General features: G+C 37.6%; 1 protein-coding gene across 3 annotated transcripts in view; it reads right to left on the reverse strand.

Annotated features, from left to right (window-relative positions):
• Nucleotides 1-781: 781 nt before the first annotated feature.
• The window catches only part of LOC141780289 (interferon-induced very large GTPase 1-like), an 86,163-nt gene continuing 72,813 nt past the window's right edge, over nt 782-14,131 (reverse strand). Inside the window, exons 1-9 of one of the 3 annotated variants that reach the window (XM_074655448.1) lie at nt 11,844-11,870; nt 10,231-10,336; nt 9,925-9,959; nt 9,406-9,514; nt 9,147-9,278; nt 8,859-8,899; nt 8,394-8,505; nt 8,182-8,219; nt 782-7,158 (exon numbers count right to left, since the gene is read on the reverse strand). In XM_074655448.1, coding sequence (XP_074511549.1) covers nt 2,287-7,158; nt 8,182-8,219; nt 8,394-8,505; nt 8,859-8,899; nt 9,147-9,231 — 5,148 coding nt within the window. In that variant the 5' untranslated portion in view covers nt 9,232-9,278; nt 9,406-9,514; nt 9,925-9,959; nt 10,231-10,336; nt 11,844-11,870 and the 3' untranslated portion in view covers nt 782-2,286. Of the gene's footprint in view, nt 7,159-8,181; nt 8,220-8,393; nt 8,506-8,858; nt 8,900-9,146; nt 9,279-9,405; nt 9,515-9,918; nt 9,960-10,230; nt 10,337-11,843; nt 11,871-12,762; nt 12,895-13,021; nt 13,131-13,541; nt 13,577-13,670; nt 13,777-14,131 lie in introns of those variants that run through there. The other 2 variants (XM_074655446.1, XM_074655450.1) reach the window with 2 other exon arrangements.

The following is a 14,131-nucleotide window of genomic DNA, read 5'->3' on the forward strand; positions in this document are numbered from 1 at the left end:
GACAACCACTTCTATGTGACATCTACTGCTGACCTGCTATCTCCCCCTAAAGACCCCCTGCCCGTACCCTGATATTCTTACCCTAACCCTTACCGATCTCACTCCTCATGCCTAAGCCTAACCAACCCAACCACTGAAGGCATCGAGTACTAGCAAGATTGTCTGTCTGTTATCGGATATTGTTAGCGCGATATCTCAAAAAGGTATAGACAGGTTTTAACATGGGCCAGGGATGATGCTGAGGGAACATGGAGATGAGGGAACATAGAGCCTAATTTGGATGGGAAAAAATTCATAGGTGCTGAGGGAACATAGGCCTGACCCCCAGTGGTTCCAGACCAATCATAACTTACCATCTTCTTCCTTTGTTTTACAAAGGAGCTCTATTTCCCCTAAACCTTGTGATTTTGAGGAAAACAACAATTGTTCCCACGTGCAGCACCAACAGCATCATTCTTCCTTTGCTTAGCCATATTTACAGTCGTGCATGGAGGAGCCTCTGTGCTCCTATTGGTCAACATTTGGAACATGAATGTGAAAGGAAATTAAAAATAAAAAAGGATGAATTGACTATGAATAAAACTAACATGAACTTTTGATCACAGGACTAAGACTAAATCTTAAAATACCTTACAAAATTTACATTATTTGTGATTTTGGGGTACATAAATTAAATGCACTTGATTTAGTATGTGGCAGATCTTAGACATATTTTGAGACTGGGTCAAGAGAAAATCTGGTCTTCTCATAATACTCATTAATGACAGACGAGGCATAAACTCCATTGACTGATTTATTACAGAAAAAGAAAATATCCCATTTTTTTCCATAAAGACAGATATTTCTGTTAGTAATTATGAATATCAATATACTGTAGCAATGACAAGAGTCTAATAAATCAAACAACAAAAACAATTCCGATATTGGCAGTAGTAAAAAGTAACTGTAATAAGATCATTTAAAAAGAGATAATATAAGTAATAAGTATAGAAATTGTTGAATACTCCAAGAAATTCAGAAAGATAAAGCATTGTTCATGAAATTATTGAAGAAAAAAAAAAAAAAAATAGTACGATGAAAATGTTTGTGTAAAAATGATTTTCAGATGAGTTGGACAACAAATATCTAAATGGTTAACAATAAAAAAAAATCCATTCTTTCATTTTTACATAATGTCAACTTCTCACAACTCTTTCCCTTTTTGTGTAACTCAACACGTCTCAAATACAAGTTTCATGCATTTTCATAATCAACACTTCATTAATTCAATGTCAGGACATCCACCTTATAATTAATTCTTAATCTATTGAAACATTCTTTCAAAACCCCTCAAAAGATTGTTTACAAAAAATACAATTACAGAGATATTTATATACAACTTTAATCAAAACTACAAAACGTGTGTTGCCTGTTATGATGCATTTTAATGAGATCTGTATTATAGAAAAAAAGTGAAAATTAAAATTACAACCAATTATGGCTGCCATTTCTTATTCTGAATGAATTAAACTATGTACACGTCTGTCAACATGCCTCAGCTTAACATCCTACATCTTTATTTGCTCTTTAAACTGTGAGAAGAACATTTCATGAATCTTGTATTAAAAATACAAATCTTTGGATTAATGAAGAATATACTTCTCAGAACTCATTTTGCACCTTGATCAACTTTTTTTTAGAAAAGTAAACAACTTACAGTTTCATGTCATTTCTGTTTGATGAGATTTTCGCATAAAACAAAAAGTTAAAAACAAAAGTCAAATCATATCTTACATTCCCGTTTTTAGAGGAATGAAAATGTCTCCATAATATCGGAAAACCTAGAAACTTCTTCATTCCTTCTTTTAAAAAAATGTTCCTTTAAATATTCAAGTAAAATAAAATCATGCATCTTAATCATCTTGTAAAATAATAACGAAACAAATATTTCTAATTAAACAAAAACCTATGATGAATTCTTATCGGTCTCATACTTTTTACAGTCGTCCTTTAATGGCTAACAAACACGTCATTTGTAATTACACATGTTCTCCTTTGCTTTAGGACATTTTCAGGAATGATTACTACTTAATGTTTTACTGCAACTCAATCTCTAAACATAAAATAACTAAAATACTATTGATTAAATTATAAACAGGTACTGTTTCAGTCATTTTTGAAAGGATTCACCCTCATCATTGATATTGTTGCACTCCTTCAATCAAATCAAAAATGATTTCTTTTGAACAGTTAAAGACACTTTGGGCTTCTGTTACTTTGAGTAGAGCTTGGTTGTTTCTGGTTCACTCACAGGTTGTACATTTCATCCAGACTATCAATAGCTTCTTGTTTACTGTGGTATCTCCACTCACTGGGAATTTCTCCTCTGCCCTGGAATTTTAATTTATAATGGTCTTCCAGTTGCTTTTGAAATCGACATACAAACCATTTCCAGTATGTCAGCTTTGATGCATCAGGAGTAATCTCCCATGTAGCATACTTCTTTCCAGCAGTTTGATACAGTTTAAAAGGAATGCTCTTATCTGAATCATGACGCGGATAGAAACTTCCATCACTTGCAACTGATGTTGTACAGAAATCAATGTCCAGTTCCACTGTGCCTTCAATGTGCCATCCCTTGATCCCAGCAGGTCGATGAAATGGGACATTGTGTTTGTCAGGACTGTGATCTTTCAGTGTGTTGATACAAACAGCTGCACAGAATGGGCACGTTACCCAGCAGCAGTTACACAGCTGATCAATGAGGATTTGATCAGGCTTCATCCTGAATTCCTTCATCTTATCCAATGAGAGGCTGCTCATCTTCTTTATGATGGATTCAAGACCTTTCTCTATCTCTTCTTTAAGAAAGTCAAAACTGTTTATGTCACTGAAGTTTTCATAACAGATGGTTTTGAATGTTAGCTTATCTTTTAGCAAACTGGAAAATTCCTCGACCCACATGTTCAGGTCTCCTCTCTGAGTTTTGACTTTCTCTGTTGCAGTAAATAAAGCTTGACTCACAAGATTTTTGATGTCTTCAACATTTTTCTTGAGTATGTTCTGGGCTTTATTTTTGTTGTCTGTGAAGATGTATTTCTGTACTTCCTCCTTTATGAAAGTCTCAACTTGTCTCCTTGGGTGTTGGATGTAGGTGATAAAACCATCAAACTCCTCTTTCTCTGTGAGTGACTTCAACATGTGTTTCTCCAAGTTCAGCCTGTTCCCACTGAATGCTGGGAAACTACACCTCATCTCTCCAGCGAGATCAATGGCAGTCTTGTTACAGACGGCCTCAACAGAGGAACTCTTCAGTTTCTCACAGATCAGTTCTCCAAGCACAACAGCAGACGAGTTTCCTTTGCAGAAGCTTCTGAAAATGTTGTAATATTGCATTTTCTCGCTTTCTACATAAGTGTGTGCATCGTTGTTCCCTTTGAATTTCTTGTGGGACTCTGAAAGCCATCCCCCTGCTCTGTGAAACACATACAGTATGAGATCAACTGTAAACTCCTTCTTCAGAGCATATTTCCTCTCTGGTTCAAATTCAGTCACCTTTTCTTTCACATGGTTGGCCACTTCTTGCAAGTAAGTTGGTTTGTAGCCTCTTGTAGCTACAGGTTTGCTCTTGATTTCATCAAGGGACTGCTTTTCAACATCATCAATGAAGGATCTGATCAGTTGATGTTCTTCATGTGATAACAAACTCCTTGATGTATGTTTTTCAATTTGTTGTGTTGACCCAAATCCAAGTTTTGTTGTGAAAGACACCCATGCTTTTGACCATGAATAACTTCCTTTCCCTTTTGTGTTTGTGTTTTCCCTCTCATCATTTTTGGATTGTTGGCTTGTATCTAAGACATCTTGGTGCTTGCTGAGAGATACATAATAACTGTAATCTCCAACCTCTGATATTTTTTTGTAGCTGCCACTGCTTTCACATTCAGCTATGAGAGGCCATTCAAACCCAATCTCCTGAAGGATTGTTGACTGATCTTCTTCATAGTTGATGTCCTCAATAGGTTTTGTATCTGCAGTTAGTTCATGAACCAAGCCACTCCAAACAGAGTCAAAGTGCTGTTTAAGTTCCTCTTCATCTTTTGCCTTGTCCTTTAACTGATGAGCGAGCTCTTTGCTCTTTTGTAGCAGCTTGTTCTCAAACTCTGTCTTCTTATCATCTAGCTTTTTACAAGCATTCTTCTGCTGGATGACTTCATCCAGTCTTCCTTTAACTGCTCTCACTTGCTCATCATGAAACTCCTTGATTTTGCTTTCGAATCGTCCTCGCCACTGAACCAACATTTCTTTGTCTCTGTCATCATCAAAGTATGTTGTCATTGCTTTTGTGATTTCTCCATAGGTTTTGTTCATTTCTTTATGGAGATAATTCAGCGCGACTTTGTCAAGTTTTCCATTTTCAATTTGGGTATGAAGCCCAATCTCAATGGTCAACATGTTGCTCCTCAGGGCCCAGGTCCAGTTCCCATACTGGACCTCAAGTTTTCTGTACACTGCAATTTCAAGTGTGTTTTTGAAACTGAAAACAAACTGTTCGTTCATCAGGGCTTTCCACAGGTCCTGGATTTTGCTTTTGAACTGTGAGAGAGTAATCCCAGCAGACCGGGAAGCTTTAGAGAGGATGATGGTCTTCAGCTCTTGGACGCTCGCACTATAACCTGGATTTGGAGGAGCCATAGGTGGACTTCCCTCCCATAGCTGGGCAAAGTATTTCACATCTTTCTGCACATCAAATGCAATGACGTCACTGAAGCACTCAGCATCACAAACCTCCTCTTTGGCTGCTAGTGAGGCCATCTGGTCCAATTTTTCTTGCAGCCGTCTCTTTCCATCCATGTTTTTCTCTGCAGCTGCAATATCTGTAACATTCTGATGAACAAACACACAACTTGGAGAAAGTTTAATTTTCTTCATCCTCATGAAAGCCTGAACAACAATCTGCAGAACATCTTGCATCTCAGCTGGATTCTCTCCAAAGATGTTGATCAGTGTCATGTTTCCCAGACCAACAACAAATGTTGCCAGTTCATTGTCGTGCTGAAGAGTGGCGTTACCTTCCAACTCAAGAGCACGCAGTCCTTCCGTGTCCACCACTAGGACGTAGTCAAACTGAAAGTCTTCCTTGATCTCCTCTGACACTTTGACCAGCTGCATGAAGGCCCCCTTGGTGCACCTGCCAGCACTCACTGCAAACTGTAACCCAAACATGGCATTCAGCATTGTTGATTTTCCACTGCTCTGTACGCCCAAAACTGACAAAACAAAAACTCTCTTGTCGCCCAGTTTCTTGATGACTTCATCTAAAAGACTAGAGATCCATGTTAAAGGTACGTGACCTGCATCACCATCCATCAGCTCCATTGGGTGTCCTGATATCATCAGCTCTGCAGCCAGCTCCGGGTATTTAGACCAGTCAGTCTGTACCATCTTTGTTTGTTTCTGCAGAGATGCATGGGCTTCATAGATCTGTCCCATTTCTCTAAAGATGTGCTCCAAGCCAAAAGTTGCTGACTGTAGTTTGGTTGATATTTCATCGAGCTCAGTTTGCTTTGTCTTTAAGAGATCAGATTTGTCATGCTTCTTCTTCAAAGCCAAGACTTCAGTCCACTTTTCATCATAGTTTTGGAGAATTGAAGAGAGATCGTCTGTGGAGAGGGCATCTATTAAGATCTGAGTCCATTTCAGGAAATAGACTTTGTCTGTTGATGGCAAAGATGAGAGGCTTTCAATGAACAACTTCATCGGTTCACTGCAGGAAGCAGTGTGTTGTTTTTGTCGTATTTGGTTTAATTTCTGTTGCTTTTCACATTTCTCCTTCTCAATGTTTCCTTTGAGGTGATACAGTTCTTTGTTTATTTTGCACCACTCATGCCACAGCTTGCCTTGACAAGGGAGAAATGTATCTTTGATCTTTGAAACATCCATCCCCTGAAGCAAGTTCACTACTTTCATAGCAGCAGATTTTCCTTTTTGACAGGCTTCATCATCTTCATCCACTCTGATTCCAGAGACCTCAGTCATTGTTTCAAGCTGGAAGGATGCATGTGTTCCAGACAAAATGTTTCCAATGATTTTTTTCAGTTCTTCAGAAACATCCGAATGGCTTCTGTCCTTTAGACCCACTATGTATTTTCCCCTTTTTGTCTCAACAGCACCACAATCATTATCAGCAATGAGAATAATGAGAGGCTTCGGAGACTTGAGAAGGGCTGAGATAACTGTAGTACTTTGTTTACCTCTTTCCAGAGTTGGTACAAGAACAACATTGACTGAAGATCTGTCAGTCAGTATGTCACGCTGTTTTTCAATCGACAGAGCATCACCATGAAGATTACAGAAGGCAATGCAGTCAGTGAAGGCATCATTGGGTTGTCCATCAGGGCAGTACCAGGCAATCTCTGCCACACCATCCATCAGATGTCGAGACTTGGTGCTACCTGCGCAGTTTCTGTGGAAGAAGGTGTTGTGACGGTCGTTGATCAAAGAGTTCATCAGCTGAGATTTAGACAGAGATAGTGAACCCAGGCGGAGAAATGACACCATGGGTGTCTCAGCTTTGCAGATGGGCATACTCTTCATTTTGACAATGTTTGAATTGTCTTTGATTTCAGTTATCTTCCATGTTTTTCTTATTTGTCTGAATGTCCACAGAGGACAGCCAATATCCATTGTGACTGGGTCAGGAACAAGCAAAGGTAAGGCGTACTGACATTGTGATAGCTTTGTTATCATGTTCTGCTTAAAGAAGCTGTCTGAGCAGTGAAATACTGCCATTTGAACATCCATTGGATGCACGTGAGACTGTTTTGATTGATCAAAGTCTACACTGGCGTTAAAAAGAGCTTCCAAGTCATCGTCATCTGTGTCAACAGTGTCAAACACTGGAACAGGATTTGAATGGATCACCTCAGGACTGTCTTGTTTTACAGGAATATATCTGGCTCTGTAGTCTAACATCATCAACCTCTGAAGAAAAGTAAGAGCGAGCTCTTTCTCAGATGTGTCATGGTCCTGTTTCACAGGTGGACCTACTTTAAGAAAATCTGCTGGTGACAACTTCTGTTGTTCTTTGTCTTGAAGGTGAAGTCTGCCAAGCAGTGTTTCAGCTTCTCTTTGATATTGTTTCTTCCTGTTGATCTCTTCAGAAATCTCCACTGATTGCTGTAAATAAGTAAATAAACATTTAGGACTGTCAATCGATTAAAATATTTAATCCTGATTAATAACATGATTTTCCATAGTTAATCGCAATTAATTGCAAATTAATCGCACATTTATCTGTTCAAAATGTACCTTAAAGATACTGTTTGTAACTTATTTTACGTACAAACTGGGTCGGTGCCTCATGCGCGCTCGCGTGTGGCTACGCTGTTCCAACACAAACTACACGGAAGCACCAAAACCGCAAAGTTATATAGGGAAGCCCGTCTTGCAAAACAGTGTCATCTCTTCCTGCTCCAGCCCCCTGACCGTGGCCAGAGAAACAGGGGAGACCGTAACCCTGCTCCAGTTGATGCTGCTCTGCTCCTCTGCCTGCCTGCTTGCCTTCACTCACACCGCGCTCGTTCTCACTCGCTCCACCTCTCACGTGCATGCGCGCACACTACACACTGCAGAAGACGGGAGTCTGAAGCAGGACAACACAGTATCAGCATCGATTCATGGAGAGACCTTCGTCTGGTCAGCTAACATTACTGCCAAGCAGCTGAAATATAGAGTGATATTGTGGTTTTAGCTGACATGTGTCGCCTCAATGTTTTGACCGATGTTCGTTCATGTCTATGAAGAGCGAGCACAAGCGCGGACAGGACGCTGACCTTCGTTGACTTAAAGGACACATGTGTCGCTGTTAACAAGCAATTTCTGATTCTTACATAGTGTCCCTTTAAGGAAGATTTGTCAATTATTTAATACTCTTATTAACATGGGAGTGGGCAAATATGCTAATATATGTATATATTCATTATTAGAAATCAATTAACAACATAAAACTATGACAAATATTGTCCAGAAACCCTCACAGGTACTGCATTTAGCATAAAAAATATGCTCAAATTATGAAACTTAACTTCGACAGCCCTAAAATAAACGCATTGTATATAGAAAATGATAATGTCACACAATGGGATATAAAGTAACTAGTCATAAAAATCTCATGCAAAAATAAAATGTAGAGTTTCTCACCTTATCCATGTTTCCACTCGTATCCATATCTAAGGTACCTGCAGTAGAATAATGAACTGTATTTTAAGAGGGTCAGACCAATGTACTTGTAAACCAATATATTTTTCTTTCTATTAATAATGTTCACTGAAAGTGATTTTGAATGTCATAACCTGAATTAGCTCTATTCTTGATTTTTTTTCCTGTTATTGTAGTATTCATTAAAACATTACCTTTCTCAGTGGTTGCAGATTGTACAGGCTTGATTTCAGATTCTCCTCCTATTGTTGTGTCGTCATCATTCTTTGAGTGTTCAACATCACCAGGTTCATTCACTGGATCACACTAAGAAAACAAATAATTTCATTTAACATCAGTTTATCAGGTTCGAACCATGAGAGAAGTTCAACAACACCCAATAGTAGACCAATTCAGAGGCAAAATAAAAGCAATGGTAAACAGTATGCACTAAATGCAAGCAGGGTAATATTTTAGTGAGAACAAAGTAAACTCTTCTGCAAGTATTTTCAACTCATCCATGTGTCCAACCAGATGGTTCATAGAGTCAAACTCTATTCAAGTCTAAACTGACAATGCAAACAGCTCCAATCTTCAGCTAAAACTTGACCTGAAAAATAGGCATCATTAAAAAAGACACTGCTGTAGGACAATGACTACTGAGGTCTACAATATCTCACCTTCACCTCTGTTTCAGCTGCACTCTCTTCCAGCTTGTCTCCTGCAGGGTAATGTAACAACAAGCAGATTGTAGAATCAAGCATTAAATAAAAGGTTTCGGGTCAGTTAACCATTCCCAGTTTAGAAGATTTATCTGCATAGTTTCTTTGTATATATTAAAAAGTGCATTGTTCAACATGATGTATGTCCTCTACACCAAATAGACATAATATGTTTTTTATTTTGATTATAATTATCAAGATTTTGCAGAAATGCAATACAACAATACAAGAAAATGTAATTCTCACGTTCTTTGGTAACTGTTGAAACGGTCTGAGATGATGAACTTGTGTCCTTCTCTGCATCACTCTCCTCCATGGACCGCTCACTCATGTTACTGCTGCTTTCATTGCTGAGTTCTTTAACTCCATCAGCCTCTTCTGTTGAAGGGTCAAAGCCAACAAATATCACAGTTAGTTAGTTCCCTATTTTAATGATACCATTGAATATGAAATATAATTTGACTGTAAATATCTGTTACAATGAAAAATATCTTTAAAATTGTACCTTTCTCATTGGTTGCAGATAATAATACAGATTTGATTTCAGACTCTCCTCCCACTCTTGTGTTGTCTTCATCCTTGTCTGAGTGTTCGGCACTATTCACTGGACCACACTAATAAAACAGGCAATTTTATATGACATTTAGTTAACCAGGTTCTAACCATTGTGATTAAGAACATGATCAAAAATACACAGTGGTATACCAATACAGAGACAACAAAACCAAAAATAGAAGAGAAAACAATATGTACAAACTAAAAGCAAGCAAGTTTGTAATTTAGTAAGAAGAAATTAAACTCTGCTAAAACTGTTTTCAACTCATCCATGTGTCCAACCAGATGGTTCGTTGAGTCAAACTCTATTCAAGTCTAAACTAACAATTCAAACAGCTCCAATCTTCAGCTGAAGGTTCAGGTGTTAGTGCTAAATTTTGACATAACTTCAGAAAAAATAGGTAGCATTAAAAAAAGAAATGCTTCTGTATGACAATGACTACTGAGGACCAAAATATCTCACCTTTACCTCTGTTTCAGCTGCACTCTCCTCCAGCTCGTCTCCTGCAGGGTAATGTAACAACAAGCAGATAATAGTATCAAACATAAAATAAGTTGGTTTTGGTCAGTTTAGCATTTCAGATTAACTCGATTTATCTGCAAAAACGATGTATAGATTCACAAAGTTCCCTTTTCCACAAGACGAATCTTGTCCACAAAAAATATTTTAACTTTTTATTCAAAGTTATCCAGACTTTGCAGAAACTGACCGTAAAACAAAAAAGTAATCTAGTCTGATTTGTTGGACATGTGTTCTTTTTCATTAAAATGTTACCTTTCTCATTGTTTGCAGATGATACAGACGTGATTTCAGACTCTCCTCCTGTGTTGTCATCATTCTTTGAGTGTTCATCACCATCAGGTCCATTCACTGCATCACACTAAGGAAACAGGGGATTTCATTTAGTTCACCTTGTTAGAGCATTTGAGATTAAGAACATTTTCAGTAGTGTAAGCCAGGAAAACAGCAACAAGATAAACGTACAACACTCAAGATCAATGTCACACAGTGATGCACCAATTGAGTACAAGTACAGCAAAGTACTGCAAAAATAAAAGCAAGGTAAAACAGTATACAGAGTTCCTAACTTCAGCTTTGAAGATTGGAACTCTTTATTCAGATGAGACTTCAAATGTGATGACTTACATATAGGTCGAAAACAAAAGCTGTTCTAATGATGATGACTAATGAAGGTGAAACAATGAAGCATACTTTTCCCCAGCACTTTGATACAGTTTATAAGGAATGCTCTTATCTGAATAATGATGCGGATAGAAACTTCTATCACTTGCAATTAATGTTGTACAGAAATTGGTGACCAGTTCCAATGTGTCTCTAGTGTGCCATCCATTGATCCCAGCAGGTCGATGAAATGGGACATTGTGTTTGTCAGGACTGTGATCTTCCAGTGTGTTGGTACAAACAGCTGCACAGAATGGGCATGTTACCCAGCAGCAGTTACACAGCTGATCAATGAGGATTTGATCAGGCTTCATCCTGAATTCCTCCATTTTATCCAATGAGAATCTGCTTACTTCCATTATGACGCATTCAAGACCTTTCTCTATCTCTTCTTTAAGAAAGTCAAAACTGTTTACGTCACTGAAGTTTTGACAACAGATGGTGTCGAATGTTAGCTTATCTTTTAGCAAACTGGAAAATTCCTCCACCCACATGTCTGGGTCTCCTCTCTGGGTTTCGACTTCTCTGTTGCAGTAAATAAAACTTGACTCACAAGATTTTTGCTTTATGCAAATGAATATAAATATATATATTATTAGAAATCAATTAACAGCACAAACCAATGACAAATATTGTCCAGAAACCCTCACAGGTACAGAATTTAGCATAAAAAAATGTGCTCCAATCATAACTTGGCAAATTCAAGCCCAACAGGCAACAACAGCTGTCAGTGTGTCAGTGTGCTGACTTGAATATGATTTGCCCCAAACTGCATGTGATTATCATAAAGTGGGCATGTCTGTAAAGGGGAGACTTGTGGGTACCCATAGAACCCATTTTCATTCACATATCTCTCACATACTGGCTATGCCAGTTTCTCCTCATCAAAATTTAGCCTAAGTTGGAGCATTATTCAGCCTCCTTCACGACAAGCCACTACGACATGGTTGGTACCAATGGATTCCTTATGTTTTAGTTTCATGTGATGCCAGTATTTTCACTCTAGCTGCAACCTAAAAATCACAAGTTGCGTTAATGAAATTAGTGGCGTTAAAAATGTTTTGCATTAATGCGTTATTATCGCGTTAACTTTGACAGCCCTAAAATAAACGTATTGTATGCAGAACATGATAATGTCACACAATGGGATATAAAGTAACTAGTCATAAAAATCTCATGCCCGAATTAAATTTAGAGTTTCTTACCTTATCCTTGTTTCCACTCGTATCTAAGGTACCGGCAGTAGAATAATGAACTGTATTATAAGAGGGTCAGATCAATGTACTTGTAAACCCATACATTTTTCTTTCTATTAATAATGTTAACTTTAAGCAATTTTGAATGTCATCAATTGAATTAGCTCTATTCTTGATAGGTTTTCCTGTTATTGTAGTATTCATTAAAACATTACCTTTTTCAGTGGTTGCAGATTGTACAGGCTTGATTTCATCTCCAGGTTCATTCACTTGATCACACTAAGAAAACAAATCATTTCATTTGACATCAGTTAATCAGGTTTGAATCATGAGAGAAGATTCAACAACACACGATAGTAGACCAATTCAGAGAACAACAGCAAAATAAAAGTAATGGTAAACAGTATGCACTAAATGCAAGCAGTATAATATTTTAGTGAGAACAAAGTAAACTCTTATGCAAGTATTTTCAACTCATCCATGTGTCCAACCAGATGGTTCATGGAGTCAAACTCTATTCAAGTCTAAACTGACAATGCAAACAGCTCCAATCTTCAGCTAAAACTTGACCTGAAAAATAGGCATCATTAAAAAAGACACTGCTGTATGACAATGACTACTGAGGTCTACAATATCTCACCTTTACCTCCGTTTCAGCTGCACTGTCCTCCAGCTCGTCTCCTGCAGGGTAATGTAACAACAAGCAGATTGTAGAATCAAGCATTAAATAAAAGGTTTCGGGTCAGTTAACCATTCCAAGTATAGAAGATTTATCTGCATAGTTTCTTTGTATATATTAAAAAGTGCATTGTTCAACATGATGTATGTCCTCTACACCAAATAGACATAATATGTGTTTTATGTTGATTATAATTATCCAGATTTTGCAGAAATGCAATACAACAATAAAAGAAAATGAAATTCTCACGTTCTTTGGTAACTGTTGAAACGGTCTGAGATGATGAACTTGTGTCCTTCTCTGCATCACTCTCCTCCATGGACCGCTCACTCATGTTACTGCTGCTTTCATTGCTGAGCTCTTTAACTCCATCAGCCTCTCCTGTTGAAGGGTCAAAGACAACAAATATCACAGTTGGTTAGTTCCCTATTTTATTGACACCATTGAATATGAAATATAATTTTACTGTAAATATCTGTTACAATGAAAAATATCTTTAAAATGGTACCTTTCTCATTGGTTGCAGATGATAATACAGATTTGATTTCAGACTCTCCTCCCACTCTTGTGCTCTCGTCATCCTTGTCTGAGTGTTCGGCACTATTCACTGGACCACACTAATAAAACAGGCAATTTTATATGACATTTAGTTAACCAGGTTCTAACCATTGTGATTAAGAACATGATCAAAAATACACAGTGGTACACCAATTCAGAGACAACAAAACCAAAAATAGAAGAGAAAACAATATGTATAAACTAAATGCAAGCAGGTTTGTAGTTTAGTAAGAAGACATTAAACTCTGCTGCAACTGTTTTCAACTCATCCATGTGTCCTACCAGATGGTTCATGGAGTCAAACTCTGTTCAAGTCTTAACTAACAATTCAAACAGCTCCAATCTTCAGCTGAAGGTTCAGGTGTTAGTGCTACAATTTGACATAACTTCAGAAAAAATAGGCAGCATTAAAAAAAAGAAATGCTTCTGTATGACAATGACTAATGAGGACCAAAATATCTCACCTTTACCTCTGTTTGAGCTGCACTCTCCTCCAGCTCGTCTCCTGCAGGGTAATGTAACAACAAGCATGACCATAAAACAAAAAAGTGATCTAGTCTGAGTTGTTGGACTTGTGTTCTTTTTCATTAAAATGTTACCGTTCTCATTGTTTGCAGATGATACAGACGGGATTTCAGACTCTCCTCCTGTGTTGTCATCATTCTTTGAGTGTTCAACATCACCAGGTCCATTCACTGGATCACACTAAGAAAACAGGGGATTTAATTTAGTTCACCTTGTTAGAGCATTTGAGATTAAGAATGTTTTCAGTAGTATACGCCAAGAAAACAGCAACAAGATATACGTATAACACTCAAGATCAATGTCACACAGTGATGCACCAATTGAGTACAAGTACAGCAGAGTACTGCAAAAATAAAAGCAAGGTAAAACAGTATACAGAGTTCCCAACTTCAGCTTTGAAGCTTGGAACTCTTTATTTAGGTGAGACTTCAAATGTGATGACTTACAGTACATATAGGTCGAAAACAAAAGCTGTTTTAATGATGATCACTAATGAAGGTGAAACAATCTTACCTTTACCTTGATTTCAGATGCA

The sequence above is a fragment of the Sebastes fasciatus genome, chromosome 13 (genome assembly GCF_043250625.1).
Source record: "Sebastes fasciatus isolate fSebFas1 chromosome 13, fSebFas1.pri, whole genome shotgun sequence".
Lineage (NCBI taxonomy): Eukaryota > Metazoa > Chordata > Actinopteri > Perciformes > Sebastidae > Sebastes > Sebastes fasciatus.